Source organism: Molossus molossus, unplaced genomic scaffold (assembly GCF_014108415.1).
Source record: "Molossus molossus isolate mMolMol1 unplaced genomic scaffold, mMolMol1.p scaffold_m16_p_9, whole genome shotgun sequence".
Classification (NCBI taxonomy): Eukaryota; Metazoa; Chordata; class Mammalia; order Chiroptera; family Molossidae; genus Molossus; species Molossus molossus.
The window spans coordinates 30,729,468-30,757,326 of record NW_023425403.1 but is presented as its reverse complement, the minus strand read 5'-3'; the positions used below and the strand labels follow the sequence as shown (position 1 = coordinate 30,757,326).

The window sequence follows — 27,859 nt, the reverse complement described above, 5'->3', positions numbered from 1 at the left end:
AAGTAAACCCATGCTTATATGGTCAATCTATGACAAAGAAGGCAAGAATATACAATGGGGAAAAGACATTCTCTTTAATCAATGTTGGGAAAACAACATACTTGCAAAAACATGAAACTAGACCACTTTCTCACACTATACACAAAAATAAGCTCAAAATGGATGAAAGACTTATAAGACCCGAAAGCACAAAATTCCTAGAAGAAAACATGCAGTAAACATTGGTCTTAGCAATGTTTTTTGGATATGTTTCCTTGGGCAAAGGCAACAAAAGCAAAAATAAGTGAAACTACATGAACTAAGAAGCTTTTACACAGTGAAGGAAAACTATCCACAAGATGAAAAGGCAACATAGTGAATGGAAAAAGATATTTGTAAATGACGTATCTGATAAGGAGTTAATATCAAAAAATATATACAAACAACTCATTATAACTCAAATAAAAAAAATACGAAATCCAATTAAAAATGAGCAGAGAGCCCTGGCTGGTTTGGCTCAGTGGTTAGAAGATCAGCCTGTGGACCAGGGAGTCCCAGGATCAGTTCCCGCTAAGGGCACATACCTTGGTTGCAGTTTGTCCCTGGCCCCGGTTTGGGGTCATGTGGGTGGCAACTGTTCAATGTGTCTTTCTCACATCGATGTTTCGCTCTCTCTCTTCCTCCCTCTCTCCCTCCTGCTCTATCTGAAGATACATGCAAAAATGTCCTTGAGTGAGGATAAAAAAAAAGAGCAGAGAATCTGTAAAGATACTTCTCCAAAGACATAGAGATGGTCTACAGACACATGAAAAAAAATGCTCAAAATCACTATCAGGAAAATGCAAATCAAAACCACAATGAGGTATCACCTCACACATGTCAGAACAGCTATTATCAAAAAACAAACACCAAAAAACAGAACAAATGTGGAGAAAAAGGAATTCTTGTGCACTGCTGGTGGGATTGGAAACTAATGCAGCCACTATGGAATACAGTGGAGGTTCCTCAAAAATATAAAAGTAGAACTATCGTATGACTCAATTCCATTCCTAGGTACTTATCCAAAGAACAAAAACAATAACTTGAAATGGTATATGCACCCCTATGTTCACTGCAGCATTGGAAACTAATGCAGCCACTATGGAATACAGTGGAGGTTCCTCAAAAATATAAAAGTAGAACTATCGTATGACTCAATTCCATTCCTAGGTACTTATCCAAAGAACAAAAACAATAACTTGAAATGGTATATGCACCCCTATGTTCACTGCAGCATCGTTTATAACAGCTAAATATGGAAGCAACTTAGGTGTCTTTTGAAAGATGGATAGAGAAGACATGACACATATAAATGTACAATGAAATATCACTTAGCCACAAAAGGGAATGAAATCTTCCCCTTTGCAACATAAATGGACCTAAAGTATTATGTTAAGTGAAATAAGTTGGACGGAGGAAGACAAGTACTGTGTGATTTCACCTATTTATGGAATCTTAAAAAATAAAGCAAACAAAGAAACAAAACAAAATAGGGACAAACTCATAGAAAGAACAAACTATAATGGTAGCCAGAGGGGAGAAGGTGGTTGGATAGGCTGAAAAGGGGAAGGAGATTAAGAAATACAAACGTCCAATTATAAAATAAATCACAGAGAGGTAAGGTATAGTATAGGGAAAAGAGTCAATAATATTGTAATTACAGTCAAACCTCGGTTCTCCAATGTCTCCCATCTCTTGACCAAATTGTTCATGGGATGGGGAGGGGTGGGAGGTTCTTGCTTGTGGAAGAAACCTTTGCTTTTTCATCCTGACAACCCTTTCACGCTGCTACCTCAGCATGACAAAAAGCATCTCTCAGGCAACAAAAAAAAAAAAAAAAAAAAGAGAGAACCTTTGGCAACAGAGATCATTACCACAATTTTAAAATATAAAGAAGCCATCAAGAGTGCTAATGTTACTAAGGGTGTGAAAGTGCTCACAAAACAACAATCAAACGCAACTGAATAGGTAGAAAATTAAACATGTACTATATAGTATAAGAAAGGTTAAAATAGGGAATCAATCATTTGGGGTCTGGAACAAACTAATTTAATTTACATTATTTCTAATGGGGGGAAAAATGATTCTATTTTCAAGCAAATTGCTTCAGGAACAGCTTTCTGGAATGAATTAAGTTCAAGAATCGAGGTTCCACTGTACTAAGTACGGTAACAGATGATTACTAGACTTACTGTGGTGATCACTTTGTAAGGGATATAAATGTTGAATCACTATGTTGCACACCTGAAACTAATATAATATTGTATGTCAACTATAATTTTTAAAAACTAGTCACAATTTAGAAACGAAAAGGTAAAGTCATGTTTAGATTTTACTATTCACCAATTCTTAGAAAGTCAAGATGCAAATGAAGGGTTCTCAAAGATTTTGGTCTCAGAATCTCTTCAGTATTAACATTACTGAGATTCCTAAGAACTTTGGTTTATATAAGTTTTAATCTATCGATATATAACAAACCCATTCTATTTACACAGACAACATAGTTTAAAATAACTATATATTTTAAAACAAAAAATGTAGTGAGAAAAGTGGCAACATTTTACTCTTTTGTGATTCAAATAATTTGATTTAATAAACGACAGCTGGGTTGTCATGTCTGTTTCTGCATTCACTGGCTGTGGTTTTAAAGCTGAAGTATACAAAGGAAATCCAGCGTTCCACAGACATGCAGCTGGAAAAGACAGTCCTGAGATTCTCTGAGAGGCTCTCAGTGAACCTGCAGGGGTCCTCAGGCCGCACTCTGAACTGCTGAGGGAGATCAGAGGATGAATTGTTTCTAAAGTTCTGAGAAGACTAAAGTTTTAATTTTTTCCTGTTCAGGCAAAAAGAGAGAGAGAAAAAAAAAAAAATCCAGAAACATTTCATTGAGGAATAATAAAGGATATGTTACCATACTAAGTTAGCTGATAAAGTAAAAATCTAATCGAAATCTATGGCTAGGTAAGAAACAGGTCGTAACATATTTTATAGTAAATTAGAACAAAATATTTTTAACATACTGTTAAGCCCTTCAATTTTGTGGTTCTGTCTGTCTTGCTGAACACCAAGTTTTTCCTTTTCTTTTCTTTCACTATCCAATTTGTTATCGGTCCCTTCCTTCTTCCTTGTGGCCTTTTCACTCCCAGAGATGGGTTTAGAAGACTGTTCCTTTAAACCAGTTCGTTCTTTAAATAAGTGTCTCTAGAAATCATGCAGTTGGCATTTGTTTTCTGTCTCTTTAAACTGAGTGCCTGAAAAAGGCACCCATCTCTTTAAATTCAGTGCCAGTCTCTTTTTATGGTTTTGGGCCCGTTAAGAAGATGCACTTTGAAATCTGTTCCTTGCAGTTTGTGGTCTAATTTCTTTAAAAAATGATTTCAGATTTTGAGTGAATTTAATCTTTCTGGTGATTGTTCCAACTCACCCACAGGCCCCTTCACTAGTGTTCTGTCTTCCTCTGATTTTTTTCTCAGTCTGCCTTTACTTGCCTCAAAGTGCCTGGCAGACTGGGGGTAGACAGGTGTGTGGAATAGGGGCTGGTGTTTGTTTTCTTCCTTTCACTCACAGTTGGTTATATTTCAGTTGGGGCATTCTGTCTTCAAGTAACAATGAAGGTTTAACTTTGATAGAATTTTTCCTAGATACGAAGTTATTTCATATCATGTGGGAAGATTTTGGGAAGTTGTTTATTACACAACATGTTCAGTCTACAGCTACCCAGAAGTCCTAACATTATATTCTTAACTTGAAGAGATAGTTACCAAAATTTTATAAAATCAGACTTTAGTGAGTGGTCTTTTACCTGAATGTTTCCTCTTGGAGCTGTTCCAATTGAGTTTGGAGCTGCAGATGCCTTCTTCCTGCTGGGCTGTTAGGGTCTTCTATAGAATCAGACTGATTAAGTCTTTCCATTAATACCTGATTCTCTGCCAAAAGACTGCTTTTCTCCTCTTGCAATGCTGCAACCTGTTAGAATATAGGAAGAGAACAGTTATTTCTTCCAATTACATTGGCATTGGCAAAATCACCTATGAATTACCATTATAAATTAAAGCCTGTTTTTAAAAAAGTACAATCAACTCACACTTGAAACATTTACATTATTTTGGAATATTGCATAGGGGGAGTAATATGTTAAGAGTAAGCAAGAATTCACATATAGATGGCAACTAAACACACAAAAAGATATTTATAATTAGTGATTAGGAAATGCAAATTAAAACCAAAATGGTGTACCAATACACTGTGACTACAGTGGCTAAAATTTAAAAAATTGGCTGGCCCGGCCAGTATGGCTCAGTGGTTGCGAGTTGACCTATGCACCAAGAGATCGCTCCTAGTCAGGGCATATGCCCAGGTTGTGGGCCAAATCCCCAGTGAGGGGCATGCAGGAGGCGGTCAATCAATGTTTCTCTCTCATTGATGTTTCTGTCTCTCCTCTCCCTCTCCCTAAAAATTAATGAAGGAAAAAAATAATGTTTTTTTTAAATAAATTAAAAGATTGGCTGTACCAAATGTACAAATGGAAGCCTCATACATGTCTGGTGAGAATGTAAAATGTTTTAAGCGCTTTGGAAAACAGTTTTGCATTTTCCTAAAAAATTAAACACAAAATTACCACATGACTCAGCCATATGACTCAGCCATTCTACTCATGGGTATTTATTTACTTAAGAGAAATAAAACCATGTGTCCAAATAAAGACTTATAAAAAAATGTTTATAACTGCTTCATGTGTAATAAAGAAAAACTGGAAGCAACATAAATGTTCATCAACAAATGAATGCATAAATAATTTTTAGTATATCCATACAACAGAATACTATTTTGCAATAACAGAGAATTAACTATTGATACTGACAACATGAATAAATCTCAAAATAATGAAAGAAGTCAGACCAAAGAAAAAAACAAAAAAACACAGTATACACTGATTTCTTTTATATGTAATTTAGAAGATACAAGCTAATTTACAGTGACAGAAAGCAGAGTTGGGGACTGGAGGAGGATTACAAAGAGTCATGAGGCACTTTGGGGGGGTGAGGGGTTCATTATATTGATTGTGGTGAGTTCACAGGTTCATATATATGTCAACATGTATCAAACGTACTTTTTTCTTTTTAATCCTCACCCGAGGATATTTTTACATTTATAGTCATCCCTCGCCACTTCATGCTTCGACTTTCGAGGCTTCACTCTATCGCGGTTTTTTCAAATATATTCATTAAAAAGCTGATCGAGACAGTGAAAATGATATAGCATGTGCTCAGTTGTCTGAGTCAATTATATACCCCTGTATTACACTTAAAAATAAAATTACTGTACGTATGGACTGTAGGCCTATGTATTCGAGCACCCCAGAAATCCTTCAATGCCAGGTGCAACCGCTAGGGCCTGGAACAGATTAACCGTGATAAACAAGGGACCACTGTATCTTCAGACAGAGAGGAGGGAGGGAGGAAGGGAGGGAGAGAGAGAGTTAAAAACATCAATGTGAGAGAGACACATTGATTGGTTGCCACCGGCACAGCCGGGGACAAAATGCAACTGAGATACATGTTCTTGGCTGGAATCAAACTCGGTACTCTTTGGTCCATAGGCCAATGCTCTAACCACTGACCAAAACTGGCCATGGCCAAACTTGTACATTTTAAATATAAGTACTTAACTGCATGTCAATTATATCTCAATAAAGCTATAAAAACAAAAGTTGCCCGACATTTCTAATTCTTCCTCTCCATTCCCTATTTCCTTTTTAACTCATTCCAGTTGGACTATTGGCCCTGCCTTTCCACTACTGACTTCCACGTCACTATACTCTACCAAGAACTCTTGACACAACCGATCACATCCTCCTCTTTGAAGTATTTTCCAGGACACCTTACTCTCCTGGTTTCTGTACCAATTCACTGGTCTTACCTTCTTTTTCTCCTTAGTCAATTCCTCTGAATTTCCCTGTCATTAGAGTACCCCACAGCTTTGCTTTCTTTTCTTTTCTTTTCTTTCTTTCTTTCTTTCTTTCTTTCTTTCTTTCTTTCTTTCTTTCTTTCTTTCTTTCTTTCTTTCTTTCTTTCTTTCCTTTCTTTCTTTCTTTCTTTCTTTCTTTCTTTCTTTCTTTCTGCATTTATCTTCAGATAAAGCAGGAGGGAGAAAGGAAGGAAGAGAGAGAGAGAGAAACATCGACGTGAGAGAGACACATCGACTGGTTGCCACCTGCACAACCCCAACCGGGGCCGGGGACAAACCGCAGCCAAGGCATGTGCCCTTAGTGGCAACCGAACCCAGAACTCTGGTCCGCAGGCCAATGCTCTAACCACTGAGTCAAACAGGCCAGGGTGCTTTTCTTTTCTAAATATAGTGATGGCTTCCAGTTTCAGGGCTGTAAACACCATCCATTCACTGACAATTCACACATTTCTATTTCTAGCCTGGATATCATTTCCACTTAGATGTCTAATAAGCATCTCAGATTTAAATCCTCCAAGCTGAACTCTGAATTACTAACTTCAACCCTCCCCCGCTGCCACATACACACACAGAGCCCAGTCCTTTCACAGTATTTCCCATCTCAGTAACTGGTAACTCTATCCTTCCAGTAGCTCAGTCATAAGCCTTATCATCTTTCCATCACACCATATCCAATCTGTCAGCAAATATCATTGGCTCTACCTTCAAACATATTTTGACCACTTCTCACCAGCCCTAAATTCTGATAACCTAAGCCAACATAATTTTTGCCTGGATTACTGCAATGACCACTTAATTAGTCTCCTTGATTTGGCCCTATAGTCTATTCTCCACACAGCAAAACAAGCACACTCCATTAAAACAAACTCAGATCACAGGACTACTTTGTTCAAAATCTTCCAATGGATTCCCATTTACTCAGTCAAAGTCTTTACAAAAGCTTATAAGGCTTCTCTAGACTGATTTCCCCTTTCCACAATCCCTTCCACTCCTGCCATCCTGACCCTCCTGAACACACCAGCCATACTCCCATCGCAGGGCCTGTGCTCAGCTTGTAATGCTCTGCCTCGGAAATCTGGGAGGTTTGCTCCTAGAACCTCTTGGGATTTTACTAACATGTCACCTCTGGTACACAGGTATTGACTACTCAGTTTAAAACTACCAACTCTTCCTATCCTGGACTCCCTCTTCTACCTTCTCTGCTTTATTTTTCTCTAGAATACTTACCACCATTTAAGATTATATTCTTATTTTCTTTATTGTCTGTCTTCCTTACAAGAATGTAAACACCTTGGGGGCAGGAATATTTTAACTATTTGTCTATTACCCCTCATCTTCATTGTAGCTATAGCAATTAGAACAATGGATGGTACATAGAAGGTGCTCAGTAAATGTCTTCTGACTAAATGAATTAATCTGAAATGCCAGCTCTATAATTTATCAGATTTCCATGAATGTATGAGTCTTTTCTAACATTATTTTTATTGAAAATAAAATAGGTAGGGAGAGAAGGAGGGAGGGAGAGAAAGACAGAGAGAAACAGAGCAAGAGAGAGAAACATCAATGTGAGGGAAAAACATTGATGGGTTGCTGCCTTTACTTCCCTTGACCAGGGATCAAATCTGCATCCCGAGTATGTATCCTTACTGGGAACTGAACCACCACCTTTTGATGCACAGGATGATGCTCCAACCAACTGAGCCATACTGGCCAGAGTTGCATGAGTCTTTTCTCAGAATGGAGCTATGGCTCTATTCTATGTCACTGGTCTGTTTCATTCATTTTTGCTCTTTCATTCTTCTTCTTCTTTTTAAAAAAAAATTTTTTTTTCTTTATTGATTTTAGAGAAAGAGTAAGATAGAGGGAGAGAGAGATAGAAACATCAATGAGAGAGAACATAGACTGGCCGCCTCCTGCATGCCCTCCTCTGGGGATTTGGCCCACAACCTGGGCATGTGCCATGATCGAGAATCAAACCAATGACCTCTTGGTGCATGGGTTGATGCTCCACTACTGAGCCACACTGGCTGGGCTCATTCTTCTTTTTTAAATAAATATTTAAGGCTTAAAAACTTAAAATTTGAAAACTCATTTCTTTACTAGTAATTTCTGACTTTAATTGCATCTTGGTCACAGAGCATGATCTAAAGACACAGATTTTTAAAAATTTTATTAAGAATTGCTTTATGCCCGCCCAGGGTGGCTCAGCGGTTGAGTGTCAACCCATGTACCAGGAGGTCACCAGTTCGATTCCCTGTCAGGGCACATGCCCAGGTTGTGGGCCAAATCCCCAGTGGGGAGCATGCAGGAGGCAGCCAATCGATGTTCCCTCTCATGGATGTTTCTATCTCTCTCTTCCTCTCCCTTCCTCTCGCTCTAAAATCAATAAAGAAAACAAAATTAAACAAAGAAAAGAATTGCTTTATAAGCTGACATGTGGTCAGTTTATAAGAAGGCTAAGTATGCAGCGCAAAACTTTAATACTAGACCTATCAGACTAGCAAATGTTGCTAAAATATTCTAATTCAATATATTTGGCAGAAATCCTTTTCACAAACACAGAAAAAAGGAGATTAATTAAAATAATGCATAAGCATGATTTAAGAAACAAATCAAACAAGGTAAAGGGGTTTATAATGAAAAGCTACCATTTCCTGTTGAGATTTTCCACTTCTAAGAGACAACTAGTTTTTACTATTCTAAATTCTATTGCTTTCAGTAGTTAGTTTACATTCTTAATAATATGTTATACACCACTATTTCTTGATTTATCAACCTTAGACATTATCTAGTGATTCTCCTTCTGACATGTTAAATTATAGCAACTTGTGCCATCTCTCTCCTCTCCACAAATACAATTATATCACTATTCTCACTTCCTTTGCTGGTCACTTCTGCAATTTTAAACAACTGCTCACTGACTCATTTCACTCACTTATCCACCATTCATTTACTCACTCAAACGTTCATTCTGTGCTTACTACATGCTTGGCACTGTTGCAATTTTCTAGGTGCAAGGCATACCATGATGAATAAAGCAGAGAAAGTTCTTATTCCACAGAACAGTTACATATTCAAAACAAATCATTGTAAATATATAAACAAAAGCATGTTAAGTAAACTAAAAATAAGATGCAAACACTAGAGTAAAAAGTACTATGCAGAGGGTTAAAATAAGACTAACATGAGAGTCTGGATGATTACTTTAGACTGGCTGACCACAGAAGGACTTTTCAAGGAGACCTAATTTAGTACTTGGCACATCTAAGTGCCCAATAAATATTTTGTGACAAATAAATCAGGTGATTTTGAGCTGAGATTGAATGACAGGAAGGAGCCAGCCATGTAATGACTGTTGCCCCACAGAAGTGGTTGTTGACTCCCTTCTTAGTAAGATAAGAACATTAATGGCCACCCCCCTTTCCCTCATTGCTCCTGGACTATTCTATCATCTGTACCTTTACTTTTATAACAGTATTTCTCTACAAAACACTTCTCAATGTTGAAATTTATAAAGTTTACATTAGAGATCACACTGTGACCATGCTACTACAGTTTTCTGCAGACTAAGTGTGCCATAGGGCTACCCTTTTTCTTCTCATAACCTCTCTGCAACCCACATTCACTCTGAAATCTGTCAACACCAGTGAAACTGAGGTCCCTATGACTGATTAAATTTAGTTTCAAATGCTAGCTCTAGAAATCATATCCCTCTCTCTAAGACCTAGCCTTTCCCCTGATAATCAGCAACCACTGAGGGAGCCAGAGACAGTAGCCTAGACCTGACTAATGGTCATAAGGTCCATCTTAACCTAAGTTACATTTCAGCTCCTGAACCCTAAGGTGACTGCCTGGCTATTTTCCCATGAGATCAGACAGAGGGAGTTGAAAAGACAGCAGCACTGTCTTTAGGACCTGAAGAAATAATTTATTGCCCTTGCTTCACCTCTGACCAATCAGTTCCCAGCACAACCCCGAAATCTCTAAACCATGGTGTCTTGTGATTTTTGCCCTTTATGATGGCATCTCCGTGCCATTGGGGAGATGCATAAGCTCCCTATCTCCATATTGACATTCAATATTAAACTATTTTTTTCTTTCTATTCTGCAAATTCCTGCTTGTGCTGTTTGTACATTTCTTTGGGCCAGTGCATGTTGGCAGGTGGATTCAAGGAAAAACACTGGTGTTCTGGTGACACCAGGGATTCTTAAACATTTTTGTAAAAAGCTAAATAGTGAAGTCCGGCCGATGTAGCTGAGTGGTTGAGCATCAACCCATGTACCTAAGAGGTCGCTGGTTCGATTCCTGGTCAGGACACATGCCCAGATCCCCAGTGGGGCGCATGCAGGAGGCGGCCAATCGATGTTCTCATCAATGTTTCCATCTCTCTCTCCCTCTTACTTCCTCTCTCTCTAAAAAAATCAATAAAGAGAAAGAAAAAAATAAATAAATAGTGAATATTTTAGGCTTTCAGGGCCATAGGTCTCAGTGGCAAGTATTCAACTCTTGTCATAGTTTGAAGCAGCTATAAACAATACATCCATGAATATGTGTGGCTGTGTTACAATAAAACTTTACTTATAAAAACAGATGGCAAGGCCCTGGCCAGGTAGCTCAGTCGGTTGAAGTGTTGTCCTGATACACCAAGGTTACGGGTTCAATCCCTGGTTAGGGAATCGAACCAGTGAATGTATGAATAAGTGAAACAACAAATCAATGACTCTCTGTCTTCCTCTCTCTCCCATTTCCTCTCTCTAAAATCAATCAATAAATAAAAAAAGAATAAATGGCAAGCTCTAGTTTGCCAATCTCAGTGTATAACTTTAATTTTATATTATGAAAGATAATATTTATATTCTGCTTCTAAAATTAACTCTATTTTATTATAATTCTTAGCATTTATGTATAGTTAAATTCTAAAATCTAAAAAGCAATTAATAGCCCTTATATGATTAAACATCATTTACTATATAACCCATGTGCTTTGATTACACAATTTCCTATATGTATTCAAAGCAACGACCAATTCCTATGCCTTTCAAAGGTATTCAAAGCAACGACCAATTCCTATGCCTTTCAAAGGAAAATACTTCTACTATAAAATATTATCAACTCTGTGTACCTATTACCCAGCATTAACAAGTATCAAAACATGTCCATTATGTTTACTCTATACCTTGACACACTCCCCCCACCTCCCTGATTTTCCCAAATAAACCCCAAATAATTTTATTTCTTAATTTCTTTATTTGTGAGAGATTTCTTCAATTTTATCTTTAATTATTCTATTGTATTTTTATTTTGAAAATTCTATTTTAAGTGCTTCTTGATTTCTAATTTTCCTTTTAAAAGTAGCATCTTGTCCTTATTTTTGCAGATGAACTATCACTAATTTTACTGGCAGTGAATTAGATTAAAAGGAAACAACTCTTCTACTACATCAAATTTCTCCACTTCCTCCATGACCAGGTTCCTGTTTATCTTGATCCTTTTATCTTTTGTTATGCAGATTTCCCTCACATTTGGAATTAGTCAACAGCAATGGTAACAGGAAGCTATAAGGGATCATAGGTTTCACTTTAGGGCTTTATTTATTTATTTATTTTTATTTATTTTATTTTTTGAAAAAATCTTTATTGTTGAATGTAGAATGTATTACAGATGTTCCACATTTTTTCCCCCATTGACTCCCTCCTCCCCACTCCCGCCTCCCTCCCGCCTTTTCCCACAATATTGTCTGTGTCCATTGGTTATGCATATAAGTTCTTTAGTTTATTTCTTCCCACCCCGCCAGCCCCTTTCCCTTTGAGGTTTGTCAGTTTAGCAACCAATTTCTACTTCTTAATCCCTTCACATTTTTCACCCATTCCCCCAAACCCCCTCCCATCTGGCAACCAACAAAATGTTCTCTGTATCTATGAGAATGTTTCTGTTCTATCTGTTCATTTTGTTTGTAGATTCCATTGTTGACAGATATGTATTCATTGCCATTTTGTTTGTTCATATATTTTATCTTTTTCTTCAAAAAGACCCTTCATCATTTCATATAGTTACGGTTTGGTGGTGATGAACTCCTTTAACTTTTTCTTGTCTGGGAAAGTCTATATGGCCATCAATTCTAAATGACAGCTTTGCAGGATAGAATAATCTTGGTTGTAGGTTCTTGCTTTCCATCACTCTGAATATTTCTTGCCACTCCCTTCTGGCCTGCAAAGTTTCTTTTGAGAAATCAGCTGACAGCCTTATGGGAACTCCCTTGTAGGTAACTAGCTGCCTTTCCCTTGCTGCTTTTAAGATTCTCTCTTTGTCTTGAACCTTTTGCATTTTGATGATGATGTGTCTTGGTGTGGGCCTCTTGGGGTTCATCTTGTTTGGGACTCTCTGTGTTTCCTGGACTTGTATGTCTGTTTCCTTCACCAAGTTAGGAAAGTTTTCTGCCATTATTGCTTCAAACAGGTTTTCGATTTCTTGTTCTCTCTCTTCTCCTTCTGGCACCCCCAAGATGCGAATGTTGGCACGCTTGAGGTTGTCCCAGAGGCTCCTTACACTATCCTCAGTTTTTGGGATTCTTTTTTCTTTTTGCTGTTCTGATTGGGCGTTTTTTGCTTCCTTATATTCCAAATCGATGGTTTGCTCCTTGGATTTACGTACTCTATTATTGAAGCTGTGTAAATTATTCTTTATTTCAGTTAAAGCCTCCTTTGTTTCTAACTGTGCATCGATCATTTCTGACTGGTCCTTTTTTATGTTCTTGAGGCCCTCACTGAGTTCACTGAGCATCCTTATAAGCAGTATTTTGAACTCAGTATCTGTTAGGTTGCTTATCTCCATTTCGCTTAGTTCTTTTCTTGGGGTTTTGTTCTATTCTTTCATTTGGGACCTGTTTCTTTGTATTCTCATTTTGGCTGCCTCCCTGTGTTTGTTTCTGTGTATTACTTAACGAGCTCTATGGGGCTAGCTGAGACCAGATGCTGCTCGTTTGAAAAAATTTAGGAAAACCTGAAGCAGGATCCAAGTCTGGCCAATCCTATGGTTAAGCAAGTGCCAACAGCTTGGGTGGGCCTGAAAGTTGGGTGGGGTGGGGCGGGGCCTCAGGGAATCAGCAGGGCGGGGCTACCAGTGTGAGCCAGGTTGCTGGAGTCCCAGATATGGCGGCTGTCTGCCGCCCCAGAGAAGGGCTCACCAAAGGAACAAAGGCCTCTGATAGCACGATTTTCCCGGAGAAAGCCCCCTCTCCAGCCCTCGCTCCAGTGCCAAACAGCTCTTCCCTGTATGTCTCTGGTGCCCCTCAAGCTGCCTCCCCTCCAAGCTTAGAGGGAGAGAGTCTGATAAGTCCGTGCGCGGGCCCTTTAGGGAGCTGCCTGGGGCTCCAGCCGCATCAGCCTCCTTGAGCCTCAGTTCCCGCTGGTTTTTCCAGCCAGAATTTATGGGGACTTCTCTTCCTGGCACTGGAACCCTGAGCGGGGCACCTGGTGTGGGACGGGGACCCCTCAGTCCTCAGGGAGGACCTTCTCAGCTGAGGCATCCTCCTGATTTTTATCCGCCACACATGGGTGTGGGACCAGCCCTTCGCACCGCCGCCCCTCCTACCAATCTCGATGCAGCTTCTTTAATTCCGTAGTTGTAGGACTTCCATTCAGCTTGATTTCAGGCGGTTTTGAATGGTGGTTGTTCTGTAGTTTTGTTGTACCTTGGATGGGGTTGTGGGAGGACGCGATACTGCGTTTACCTACCCGCCATCTTGACCGGAAGTCACTTTAGGGCTTTATTTACAAGAAGCTGGACTTTACCTAAGTTAGAGAATCCAGGGGGAAAAAAGGGGCCTCCCTCTGGAATACTAATACCCAGTCTAACCTCCCTATACTTCTCATTTCTTTAGAATAGACCCCTCTGACTGAGGTCAGTCTGGCAATAGGTCAGTCTATACGCAGTGGATGACAGGGCTAATGGGCCTTAACTCTCTGTATAAAACCTCTAGCTGTAGCCTTACTCGACATTCCATATACCTGCTCTCCCTAGGGTTCTGTCACAGCAGCCTCTTCCCTTCTTCCCCAGAGGTGTTCTTGGCCACTACATTCTTTACTCCTGTTAGTCATTTGGGACTTTTCCAACTGCTTTCTGGCTTTCAGAGATTGGGAAGACTGGTGGTATGCAGTTGCTAGCTATCACCAAGCTGATTGTTAAATATTCAGGAAAGGAAATTAATATATTTGCTCAGTCTACTATTTTTAACCAGGAAAAATGTTTTCCTTTTCTTCCCCCTTTAATTAGGATTACATTGTAGACAAACTGTACTATATGATAGTACACAGTACATTTTGTGGTATTTACAGTGGTACATTTCAAACAGAACAGACCTCTTACCTGCATATCCAACTCATGACATCTTTGAGCAATTTCTTCCTTGGCTGACAAAGCTTCATTTAGTTCTTCTGTAGTTTTCTTCAACTAGTTAGAAACAAAGAGATACAATAAGCATTTCAATATGAAGTGGCAACAATTAACGATTACATTTATACAGAATTAAACATTATCCCTCTTTTCTTTATGAGGGATAGGGAGAAATCAAGAACCCTTCTATGCAAGAGTCAAAAGAAGGCACTGCTGACTTTGAATATCCTTTAGTCCTAAATTTTGTATTTTCTCTGCTTTGAATTTGGTTCTTTTCTCATATCAGGTTTCCTTACATATCTACTTGGTTCTTGGTAATGTTGACTGTAATAACTGAGAAATTTTACCTTAGTAAAATATGTATGTGCTAGAGGACAAGGGTTTCAAGTGTTAAAATATATTGCTAGTGCATTTCAATACAAGTTTTTCAGTCATATTAAACCTTTATGTTAATTTGCATATCAGTTTTAAAATAAAATACTTTTATTATTCTGATCCTCAATACAAGCCAAACATTCTCCAGTTGTGTCCCATTATAATATAAACTCTAAGTTAGCAAAGTATGAACAAATTAATTAATTACAACTAATTAATCCCTTACTTTTTAACAAGAAAAATAGATTAAAATAAAATTATATTGGCTTCTCATTTCACATGACCAAACCTCTGTGTATTATAAATAAATTTTTAAAAAGCATTCAGAGTAATAACTTTAAAACTAAATACACCACAAAGTAAAAGAAAGACAAATTATTACTTGGGTTAAAATTATAGTATGTCCAAAGATTTTCCTACAAAACATTTAGAAACCATGGAAGAAGTCAAAGACCACAAAGATTTCTATTCAGGCTTTAGAACAAATGTTCCAGAATAGCTGGAACATAGAAACTGACAATGTAATTAATAGTATTTTTATTAAAAGTAATAATTAAAATTACAATTAACTTTTCCATTAAAGCCATAAAAATAGATTGCAGAGTTCCTTAAAAAATGTAGGACTAAGTTCCTTAGTGCGTTTAAGTATGAAGAGTAGAGGAAACATCTTCAATTGAAAAATAATGTGAAATAGAATGTAAACTATCTATTCATCATAAATAAGTCATAAGATTATTTATACCAATGGAAAGAAAATGCATGCAATTTTCCTGAAAAGAATCAATTGTGTTAAATACAGTATACGGAAAGATATCACTAATAGAAAAAAAAAAATCAGGACTAGAAAACAAATTACAAAAAATTAAAGAAGTTAATTTAAAGTGGGTTATGCAACAATTTATTTACAAATTACAGATTTAATTACAATATCCCTATATGTAATATCCGTAAGTAAAGTGGCTTACGTTCTTAAATTTTTGGTAAAACAAAGAACAATACCAGTATATTCCATAAGCAATTTCAACTGAATCATCCTTTTCATTAATATTTAAACGTGACTCTTTTCAATCTTTGCATGGATAAAAAACAATGCAAAATTAGATACCTGGCGATCAAGGTCAACATAGGCATCACTTCCAGCAGAGACTGGAGACTCTTTACTCATCAGCTGAAATTCAGATTTAAATGATTATAACTATGAGGCAAAAGACATTCAACATAATATACTTACACAACAAACATAAACCCCAGCCACCACAGAATTATAAAAATTAAAACATAAATGTAAAAGGAATATTTTCTTATACATCAAAGCTTTTCGGTCTGGAACTTTGTTTTTCACTCCAATATAATTAATGCCTTCACTTCACATGACAGGTCTGAATTCTGATGCTCATTTTCTCTGTAGGCCCAGTCACAAAAATCAAGTATTATTCTTATCACTAAAAAGGCAAGTCTTAAGATAAAAATGTGGCTAAATATTTAAAAACATAGACTTTTTAGTCAAAAATGGCAAAACTTAGTATTTCTAAAAAATAATTGTGGGCAACATTACAATATCCAAAAGGCAGGAAAAACTCAAATGTCTATCAACTGAATAAATGGATAAACAAAATGTGGTGCATTTATACAATGGAACATTATTCAGCCATAAAAAAGAACAAAATATTGATACATGCTACAACATAACCTTGAAAATATTATGCTAAATTAAAAATGCCAGGCACAAAAGGGTGTATATACAATGACTCAATTTAAATGAAATATCCAGAATAGGGAAATCTAGAGACAGAACGCAGATTACTGGTTGCAGGGGTTGGAGGGAAGAGGAAATGAGGGAATTGAACCTGCAACTCAGGTATGTGTCCTTGACTGGGAATCGAACCCAAGACCTTCCAGTGCATGGGCCAACACTCTAACCACTGAGTCACACCTATGACCACCTGGAATAAAGATCACATTTCCCAATTACCCTGTGTGATTACGTAAATAATATCTGTATAATAGAAGTGAGAATTCCTGAAAGTTTACTTAGAGGAAGTGGATAACCCTTCCTTCAATCCTTCCTGCTGGCTGGAAATGTTAATGATAGCTGGAACCTGATAAGTTATATCTCAACCACTAGGTGGGAATCCTATATTGAAAATGGCAGTCAATAAACTGTAAGAAAGCTGGGTTTCTGTTGACTATAGAGCCAACACAGGACCACTTAAGAGTAAATTAAACTTAAATCTTGCTTGGTTGATTGCCATTTTGATATTTTAACACTCATGACCTTGTATCTTTAAGAGTGTAACATTTTTTAAAAGATGCACCAGTTTACCCTCCCATCATCGGTACTGAGTATCAAATGATCTTTTAAAAGCTCTGCTTTTGTAAAAGGTCCTGTATAATAAAGAATTTGGTTGGCCTTAGTTCCCAGTTACTGGGAGGTAACCTCTAAATCTCTGGAATTTCCTTACTGATAAAAAGTACGTATGTGTTATTCATAGTGGACCCCGAGATTGTGTAAGCTGAGATGACTACAGTCAGAGGCTGGCCATGCCAGAAAAACCAACCATGTATATTGGAGGCCTGGGCCTTGAGTCATTTGATATCAGCCTGCCCTTTGGAGAGAAAGAGGGGCTGGAAATTGAGTTAAACCTCATGACCAATCAATCATGTCTACATAATGAAACACTAATAAAAACTCTGGACATTAAAATTCAGGAGAGCTTTCCAGGTTGATGGTACTAGAAGGGTGACATGTTTTGTGATTCCATGGGCAGGGGACAGAAGAAAGTTTACTTCTGAGACCCTCACTCTATGCACTGATTTGTATCCTTTTGCTATAATGAAACTGTCATCAGTCCTTAGTTCCTGTCATTCTAATGAATTATCAAACTTGAGGGCATGGTGGGAATCCCCATATTTATTGTCAGTTTTATTGTTTGTTTTTTCTTTTTATGATTTTTTAGAGAGAGGAAGGGAGAGAGAGAGAGAGAAACATCAATGTGAGAAACATCGATGGACTGCCTCCTGCACACCCCCTTCTGGAGATGGAGTCTGCAAGCCGGGGGGGGCATGTACCCTGACAGGGAATCAAACTGGGACCTCTCAGTCCATGGGACAATGTTAAATCCACTGAGTCACACTGGCTGGGCAGTTGGTCAGTTTTCTTAAAAACACTTTGTTTTAGCCCTGGTCAGTGTGTCGGCCTGCGGAGCAAAGAGTTTGGGTTCAATCCCAGCCAAGGGCATGTACCTCAGCTGCGACTCGTCCCCAGCCCTGGTTGGGGTCATGTGGGAGGCAACCAATCGATGTGTCCCTCTCACATCGATGTTTCTCCCCCCCCCCCTCCCACTCTATCTGAAGATATTTGAGAAAATGTCCTCGGGTGAGGATTAAAACAAAAACAAAAAACAAAACTAAAAAAACCCACTTGGTTTTAATTTGCATTTAGCATTTTTCACTTCTCTGCTGTATTTTTCAGTTAACTGCATGTTCATGTCCTACACTGTTTCCTAGTTCCCTTCATTGCTTTTATGATTAAAAACATCCTCAAATCCTGAGATCAACCAATTATTAATCTATATTTTAATTTTATGGTTTTTACATTTATTGAAGTTTGCGACATGCTACCCTAAAATACGGCACCTTGACATATAAAATATTTCAAGCTGAAGAAATGTGAGAAACAGCGTGCAAAGGAAGAATTTTCTGAACTTCCCCTGAAGCAGGTCATGAGACCCTCATGTGAGAGGTGCCCTTTCTATATGTTAAGAAAAGGTGCATCCTTATCTCCAAAGACAAAGCGATGCTGAAAGGAATGTGAATGAGCAGGATTTACTGTTCCTCCCCATTTTACTACATTTAGCTCAAACCCTTTAACTGTTACATTTTTCCATGAGCTCAACTCTTTTTTTTTTTTAAATCTTCACCCAAGGATATATTTTTTTCCCATTTATCTTCAGATAGAGTGGGGGAGAAAGGAGGAGAGAGAGAAACATCAATCGATTGGTTGTCTCCCGCACGACCCCGACCAGGGCCGGGGACCGAACCACAACCGAGGTACATGCCCTTGACCGGAATTGAACCCTCGAATCTTTGGTGCACCAGCCGACACTCTAACCACTGAGCGAACTAGCTAGGGCCATGAGCTCCACTCTTCATCAAATCTAGCATCAAAACATTCAGTTTAAAACACTTTTTGGTCTTAATTTCCTTATATGACTCCTGTGTCATATAAAATTTGTACTGAATAAATGTGTATGTTTTTTTTTTCTTGTTAATCTGTCTTTTGTTATAAAGGCTCCAGCAGAAAATTTGGAAGGGTAGAGGAAAAAGATATCTTTCCTCCCTTATAGTTTTAATGTAAACATTTAGAAGTTGCTTTGGGCCCGGCTGGAGTTACAGACACGTTTTCTGCCAAACAAGAATCCAACAGTTAAGTACAACTCAACAACAGTTAAGACTGTTGGTTTAAAACAGAAATTATTTATAATGGCTTTAGGAATACTACCATTCCTAGTTCATTAGGACTTACTTACTTACTTACTTACTTATTTAATTTTATCCTCACCTAAAGACATTTTTCCATTTTTTGTTCAGATAGAGTGGGAGGGAGAGAGAGAGAAACATCGACGTGAAAGGGACACATCGAGTGGCTGCCTCCTTCACGACCCAACCAGGGCCCGGGACAAACTACAACCACGGTACATGCCCTTAGCAGGAACCGAACCCAGGTCTCTCTGGACCGCAGGCCAATGCTCTAACCGCTGAGCCAAACTGGCCAGGGCCATTAGGGCATTTTTAAAAACTAGGAATAATTACTGAATACCTATACCTGCAAGATACAAGTTTAAGATTTAAATAAAAATGAGACATTTAAATGAGTATGATTTTCTTAAATAAAAATGACACAAGCTATATTATCAATGTAAAGAAAACAAAAATTTTTAATGAAAATCTTTTTTAACATTTTTACTTCTATCATTTAAACTCATTTTTGCTCTTCTACTTTCTTTCTCACAAAGTATAAGCACAGAGCTCCAACGTACCTCTTGAATGGCTGTCATGACAACATGCTGAACAGATTCTTCCATCATCATAATGGCCTGGATGTACTCTGAAAACAAGAACAATCTGGAATGTCACTGTTCCAGTTAAAGAGAGTCAAGGGAGTAAAAGCTAACCATGAATTCTTATAAGCAGTTTCCAGTGGTTTTTTTTTTTTTTTTTTTTGTACAGATAGAGTGGGAGGGAGGGAGAGAGTGAGAAACATCGACGTGAAGGGACACATCGAGTGGCTGCCACCCGCACGACCAACCAGGGCCGGGGACAAACTGCAACCGAAATACGTGCCCTTAGCGGGAACCGAACCCGGGTCTCTCCGGACCGCAGGCCGACACTCTAACCGCTGAGCCAAACTGGCCAGGGCAGTTTCCAGTGTTTTGATTCTTCCCAGGCATTCCTCAGATGATTGCACATATGTGCCATAGGTAAAGGCTGCAAATCACAGTAGTTATCTTTCCTCAATACATCCCCCAAACCCATCCCCAACCATTCCTTATAAAGTCGAGGCTACAGCTAACAGTCACAGGAATGCAGGATCCTAGGAATGTAAAGCAACAAAATATTAAAGCCTAGAGCCAGGGTAGAAAAAAACTATACATTACTATTCTTAAAATCTAAAAATTATATTACTTTCATATTATTCTTTGCTACATGTTAAAAAAAAAACTGGTCTGTGCTTTATTCTTATGTGACATCAAAGCGCTGAATTGTGTATAATTCCAATATTAATATTTTCTACTATAGGAAAGAAAAATATTAATGGACCTGAGAGCTGCTTAGAAAAAACCAATTAAGATAAATTTAAGATAGAAACTGATACCATAGGTAAACAAATACTGGGTGACCCTGGGGCTTTAAAATAATGATTCACACCTCTAATAAGTTCAAGCACCAACTTCAACAATCTTACCCTCATCACTGCAGAAAAAGAGAAGGATCTCTTCGCTCAGTAGTGGCTAAGTTGGAGGGGAGGGAAAAAAAAAAAGTCTTGCCTTCTAAAAAAGCCCTGGAATTAGTTTTTATTATTTTCAAATTGAACTATGGATGACAAAAGTGACACTAAACATTTTTTAAAAATCAATAGGCCAGCTGGATTCCAACAAATATGGTAAACATGTTTTAATAAGAAACATTTAAAAGGGTAAAATACTTAGGCAGTCTTAGCCTCAACCTGCCACACATCTAAAAACAAATACCAAGCCCTGGCCGGTTTGGCTCAGCGGTTGGAGCGTCGGCCTGCGGTCCAGAGAGACCCGGGTTCGGTTCCCGCTAAGGGCACATACATCGGTTGCAGTTTGTCCTCGGCCCTGGTTGGTCGTGCGGGTGGCAGCCACTCGATGTGTCCCTTCACATCGATGTTTCTCTCTCTCTCTCTTCCTCTCTCTCCCTCCCGCTCTATCTGAACAAAAAATGGAAAAATGTCCTCGGGTGAGGATTAAAAAAAAAACAAATACCAAAAATTTGTCTTATCTGAAGGAGTCTTACTGTGAAATTGTTCAAGTGGTCTTTTGGCAAGAGACTCATGTCTTTAGAATGCCAAACTATAATCCTTTGCTTGACAGGTAACTTGTTGAAAAGAAAAACAGTATTTTGATAGCACTATTAAATTATGACTTTCTGTTTCTAAATGCTAAAATTTTCAATCAAAAACATGGTTTTAAGGAAGTACTGCCCTAAGGACACTTTATACTTAATCAAATGTGTGGTTAAACATAAATATACACAACACATTCAAATTACAGGCATTGTTCTTAGGCCAACACAACAATAGGAATATATCATAACAACCATTATTTAGTAAAAAAAAAACAAATAAACGAACAAAACTAAGTCCTTTCGTCTAAGTTCAATTTTTTGTTTTGTTAATGAGGACCACCGGATGAGTGTTGAAATGAAAGGGAGTACTTTTAGATATTCTGTTCAAAGGTACCAAACACAGGATTTCAAGGCTAGGGAGAAAATGGTAGTTAGAATGACTCAACAACCTTCAAAATAAAAGACTGTGAACATGGAAGAGAAGCAGTAGTGGCACTGACAACGGGAAAGGAAAACTTAATGACAGCCTACTGGAAGTGAAGAAAATCACAGAACAGGGAAGTCAGGAAGGTATTAGTAAGGTGTGAGAGGGGAAGCGTTAGTTAAGAAGCGGTGTTGCCACGTCAAGGCCCTTCCCCGAGAACACCGTAAAATGCTAAATGATAAAATGATGATGAGAACTACATTAATGTACAATTTTGAAGGAAAAAAAATTTTACAAATCGTAGAAGTCCAAATACAAGTATGTATGTTCACTGGATGCAGAACTATGAGGCAATGCTAAAGAGTGAGGTGTGCTATGTCAGGGAGTTGATCCTGAAAGCTTATCTTTTAGGTCCAAAACTTACAGCATAGTTTAATATTAACAGTATTAAGTTTGAATGTGGAAGAGATATGGGTTTTTGTCCTTGCCTAGCCTCTCATAAGCCAAAAATCTTGGGTAAGATAATTGTGTCTTATAGTCTTTCCTAATCTGTAAAAGGTATTTTTTGTTCTGTTAGCGCTTAGTAGAGTACACCAAGCAGAAAGGAGACATTCAGTATTATTAACAGTGTGTTTTCTACTACTAATTTTTGATTCTTCAAATTACCACCATTTATTTGCTCCAATTTGAGAAGTCAGATAGCCAAGATACGTATGTTAAATCAATGTTCCTTACTTCTAACTGAAGAAATCATCTGAACATAAAGCCTTGGCACTTGGTAGTGCTTTACGGATGATAAAGCAAATACACATACACAATTATCACTCACTCTTCATGACCATCAGGTTTTGTACGCTCACTCTGTAGATGAAGAAACAGGCTGAGTGTCTTGTCCAATGTCGGTCAGGTAGTAAATGGCAGAGTCACTTTAGTAAGACTTACGTTAATATCATAAATGTGCAGCAACAGGTGATACTTAACAATTCAAAAATTAATTTAATTTAATTCTTAGCTTTCAACTGTGTTCCAGAGAGCAGAGAATGATATCTGAATAAGTGAGATGTTAAAATCCTATACAAAGTTTTCATCATTTATATATAATTTCAGGGAAAAAACTGAAATAGGTTTTAGATAGAACACTTGAACTATGTGAGAAGCACGAAAAATATTGTAACTGTCTTCTTTTCCATAGGAATATAGATATAGGTAACAGCCCTGGCTGGTTTGGCTCAGCGGTTAGAGCGTCGGCCTGCAGTCCGGAGAGACCCGGGTTCGGTTCCCGCTAAGGGCGCGTACCTCGGTTGCAGTTTGTCCCCGGCCCTGGTCAGTTGTGCGGGTGGCAGCCACTCGATGTGTTCCTTTCACATCAATGTTTCTCTCTCTCTCTCTGTTCCTCTCTCTCCCTCCCACTCTACCTGAACAAAAAATGGAAAAATGTCCTCTGGTGAGGATAAAAAAAAAAAAAAAAGATATAGGTAACATCCATATCTTTTCCTATTCTTATCCTCTAATAAATATTAGTAGCCAACTCAATAAAAGTTACACACTTCCAAGGACCCTATGTACTAAGGATAATCCCAAGAGTTAATGAATCTCCTTACAGAATAAGTACATAAGAAGCTATTATCTGAATTCAATGAACTACATTAAATACTTTTTCATCTACCTTTTAAAATCAAAGTATCTACTTAGATATTTAATATGTCATTAATTTTATTATTTATACCAATATTCTAATCTTTGACAAAAACTTGTTAGATATTTCAGTAATATACAAACCAAAATGTAGAAAATTCTCTATTTTAATTATTGAGTTAAGCTAAACAAGCTAAGATTTCCTGTAAAAGCATGGTGTGTTAAAATCTAAAAGGCATGGGGCTAGAGAGAAATAAATACATTGTTAGAAAAAAATTCCTGAGTCAGAAACCAATAAAACTAGTCATAGCTTTAAAAAAAACACAATGTGCCCTGGCTAGATTGGCTCAGGGGTTGGAACGCCGGCCTGAGGACCAAAGAGTCTTGGGTTCAATTCCAGCCAAGGGCACGTACCTCCGTTGCGGTTTGGTTCCTGGCCCTGGTGGGGGTCGTGTGGAAGGCAGTCAATCGATGTCTCTCTCTCATGTAGATGTTTCTCTCTCTCTTTCTCTTTCTCTCTCCCCCACCTCCCCCTCCCATTCTATCTGAAGATAAATGGGGAAAAAAGTATCTTCAGGTGAGGATTTAAAAAAAACAAACCAAAAACCATGTTGACTGGTATCAAACTTAGAACTAGAACATCAAAAACAGTACAGACAGCAAGTTAATAAAAATCTGTTTTGTATCACCAGAGGTGGGATATGACAAAGAAGAAAAATACCTCTGGGCTTAAAAAAAAAAATCCATCTTTTGTCCTGACCAGATTGCTCAGTGGTTAGAGCATTGGCCATCGGACAGAATGGTTGCAGGTTTGATTCTAGACAAGGGCACATACCTGGGTTGCAGATTCAATCCCCAGCCCCAGGGCCATGTGGGAGCCAACCAATCCATGTGTCTCTCTCACATCAATGTTTCTCACCTGCCCTCAAACCACCGCCTTCCACTCTATCTAAAAATCAATGGGAAAATATCCTCGGGTGAGGGTTAACAACAAAAATCCATCTTTTTGCTCATGTAAATAGCAGAAAATACTGTGTTATCATCCTTTAGAATAGTCCCTATCTACCTTTGTCCTGCTCCATTTCATTTCCCTTTATCCTCCTCACTATTCTCTTAAATATTGTTGTTTTCTTAATCCCTAAAAGGTAACCTAGGTCTTTCTGACATTCAATTTCTACTCTTCAGATTACTCTTAACCCATATTCTCCTTATCTTTGCTTAAACAACTTCCCTGACCAAGCCTAGAACTGTCCCCCATTACACTTTTCCTTCACAGCACTCAGTGCTCAGGTTACCTAGTTCTGTATGGCATTGTTTATTGCTTTCCACCTCCACTCAAGAAAAGTTCCATGAGGGCAGATACCATGCCTGCTTTGTCTGACACTGTGTTCCTAGCCTCAGCATAATACATGAGTTCAGCAAATATTTGTGAAATAAATCCTTCATATTTGCAATCTAAAATATCTAATTTTTTTTTTATCCTCACCAGGGGACATTTTTGCATTTATCTTCAGATAGAGCGGGAGGGAGAGAGAGAAACATCGATATGAGAGACACACACCAAGTGGTTGCCACCCACACGACCCCAACATAGGCCGGGGACAAATTGTAATGGAGGTATGTGTCCCCAGCGGAACTGAACCCAGGACTCTTCGGGCCATGGCCCGACGCTCTAACCGCTGAGCCAAGCTGGCCAGGGCTAAAATATCTAATTTTCAGTCCCAAGAGCTGAACTGATCCAGTATATCATTATTATTTATATTAATTAATTAATTTAGCTGAACTTTATCCAAATAAGAATAATCTCATTACATTTGATGTAGTTAAAAATAATCTACTCAATGAATTATGTAGTCTTACAGAAAGGGAATGAATATCATCACAATCAAATTTATTCTAATTTGTAAAAACTCTTTTAAGCTTGAAAACAGTAAAATTAGAGAAAACAGCATTCTTTAAGGATAGCCTTTAAAAGATGTTATAGTTTATACTGGTGATTTATAAATAAAATATATAATACATATCACTTATAAATACATTGTTAATATATATTAAATGTATATTTATTTGTAAATACACATTTATATATTGTATATCATTACATGTTTGTATATTTTTATATATTACAATATATATCACTTTTCTTATTTTAAATGCATACACTAACTGCAAATAAATTACCTTGCTTCTGTTCACAATTCACAGCACAGCCTAAAATGAGCTGAAGCATTCTTCCGAGCTCTGCAGCATCAGAATGCTCCCCAATAAGGTTCACATCAGGAAGGGTAAAGTCATTAATTTGCTGTCCTAAAATCTGAATGGAGATAAAAGATTAGAACTGCATTTACATTTATATGACCAAATAAAGTATCCAATAGAGACTAGATTATCAGTAACAGAAACTCACTGCTAAGGACAGAGCTGTCATGTCAATCTCACACCTAAGTTCTTTTTTTATCTCCCACACACCTAAGTAATAACTATCTTGAGTTGACAGCAAGTTAGGCCCTAACCTGGTATGTGGTACACTTAGCAAAAAAAACTACTACTGATTCCTCCACCACCCCAAGAAAAACTTGATGTGTACTCTCTGAAGAAGTAGAGACAGTGAGGTTCATGGTAAGAAGGAAGGATTTGATTCTCAACGCAACAGGAACCCATGGAAGACTTTGAGGAGAGTGACATAATCAAATTTATATTTTTAAAAATCATCCTGGCTTTAGAGTGGAGAACAGACTGTACGGGACCAGAGTGAAATCAGGGTCACAAGTTAGACCACTCTAGTTATCTAAGAAAGAGCTAATAATGAAGGCTTGGTATAGGGTGGGGACAGTAGAGAAAGGAAAAGCTATATTTGGAGGTTTAACTAATAGGTCTTACTATGATAACAAAGAAAGGACTATTGGGTGATTTGTAGGTTTTGTGGTTGAGCAGTAGAGTAGATTGTAGAGTCACATACTGAGATGATGAAGGTAGATCTGATGTAAGTATAGATGTAGGTATAAATGCAGGTAACTTGTGGGGAAAAAGCCAGTAAGAAAATCACATAGGCTTTTGTGTTCACTAGAAATTTAAAATAAAACTTGTTCCACAGCCTGATTTCTCTCCAACATTGTCTTGACTGTTCTGATGCTGACTCAAAGGATAAACTGAGTTAATCAAGGGATAGGGTTTGCTAAGAAATACAATGGCCCGGCCATTGTGGCTCAGTGGTGGAGCATCAACCCATGCACCAAGAAGTCACCAGTTGGATTCCCGGTCAGGGCACATGCCCAGGTTGTGGGCCAAATCCCCAATGGAGGGCATGTGGAAGGTGGCCAGTCGATGTTCTCTCTCATTGATATTTCTATCTCTCTCCCTCTCCCTTCCTCTCTCTCTAAAATCAATAAAGAAAAAAGACTGAAAAAAGGACCTTCTCACCCCAGGCAACTCCTCTTAAAGGGCCTGCATACAGACTTACTTGGACTCGCTCCCTCCAGTCTCCAACATGGGGGAGGCAGCTTGAAAGGCACCAGAGACATACGGGGAAGAACTGAGTTGTTTGGCATTGGAGCGAGGGCTGGAGAGGCAGCTCTCTCCTGGACAGACATGCTGTCAGAGCCTTTGTTCCTTTGGCGAGCCCTTCCCTGGGGCAGCAGACAGCTGCCATATCTGGGACTCCAGCAACCTGGCTCACACTGTTTGCCCTGCCCTGGTGATTCCCTGAGGCCCTGCCGCACCCAACTTTCAGGCCCACCCAAGCTGTTGCCAGTTGCTTTACCATAGGATTGGCCTGTCTTGGATCCTGCTTCAGGTTTTTCTAAATTCTTTCAAACAAGCAGCATTTGGTCTCAGCTAGCCCCATACCTCCCGTTAAGTAATACATAGAAACAAACACAGGGAGGCAGCCAAAATGAGGAAACAAAGAAACAGGTCCCAAATGAAAGAACAGAATAAAACTCCAGGAAAATGGAGATAAGCAACCTAACAGATGCAGAGTTCAAAACACTGCTTTAAGGATGCTCAATGAACTTAGTGAGAACTTAAATGAACTTCGTGAGGGCCTCAAGAGCGTTAAAAAGGACCAGTCAGAAATCAAGGAGGCACTAATTGAAATAAAGAATAATTTACACAGATTCAATGGTAGAGTAGGTAAAGCCAAGAAGCAAACCATCAATTTGGAATATAAGGAACCAAAAAACATCCAATCAGAACAGCAAAAAAAAAAAAAGAAAGAATCCAAAAAAATAAGGATATTATAAGGAGCCTCTGGGACAACTTCAAGCAAACCAACATTCGCATCATGGGGGTGCCAGAAGGAGAAGAGAGAGAACAAGAAATCGAAAACCTATTTGAAACAATAATAGCAAAAAACTTCCCTAACTTGGTGAAGGAAACAGACACACATACAGGTCCAGGAAGCACCGAGAGTCCCAAACAACATGAACCCCAAGAGGTCCACACCAAGACACATCATT

At 38.2% G+C, this 27,859-nt stretch overlaps 1 protein-coding gene across 6 annotated transcripts in view; it reads right to left on the bottom strand.

Moving 5' to 3' along the window:
- The window catches only part of HOOK3 (hook microtubule tethering protein 3), a 106,949-nt gene that overhangs the window by 59,393 nt on the left and 19,697 nt on the right, over positions 1-27,859 (bottom strand). For all 6 annotated transcript variants that reach the window (XM_036249492.1, XM_036249496.1, XM_036249494.1 and 3 more), the window contains exons 5-9: positions 25,584-25,716; positions 19,792-19,859; positions 15,858-15,920; positions 14,351-14,434; positions 3,821-3,984 (exon numbers count right to left, since the gene is read on the bottom strand). In XM_036249492.1, coding sequence (XP_036105385.1) covers positions 3,821-3,984; positions 14,351-14,434; positions 15,858-15,920; positions 19,792-19,859; positions 25,584-25,716 — 512 coding nt within the window. The remainder of the gene's footprint in view (positions 1-3,820; positions 3,985-14,350; positions 14,435-15,857; positions 15,921-19,791; positions 19,860-25,583; positions 25,717-27,859) is intronic.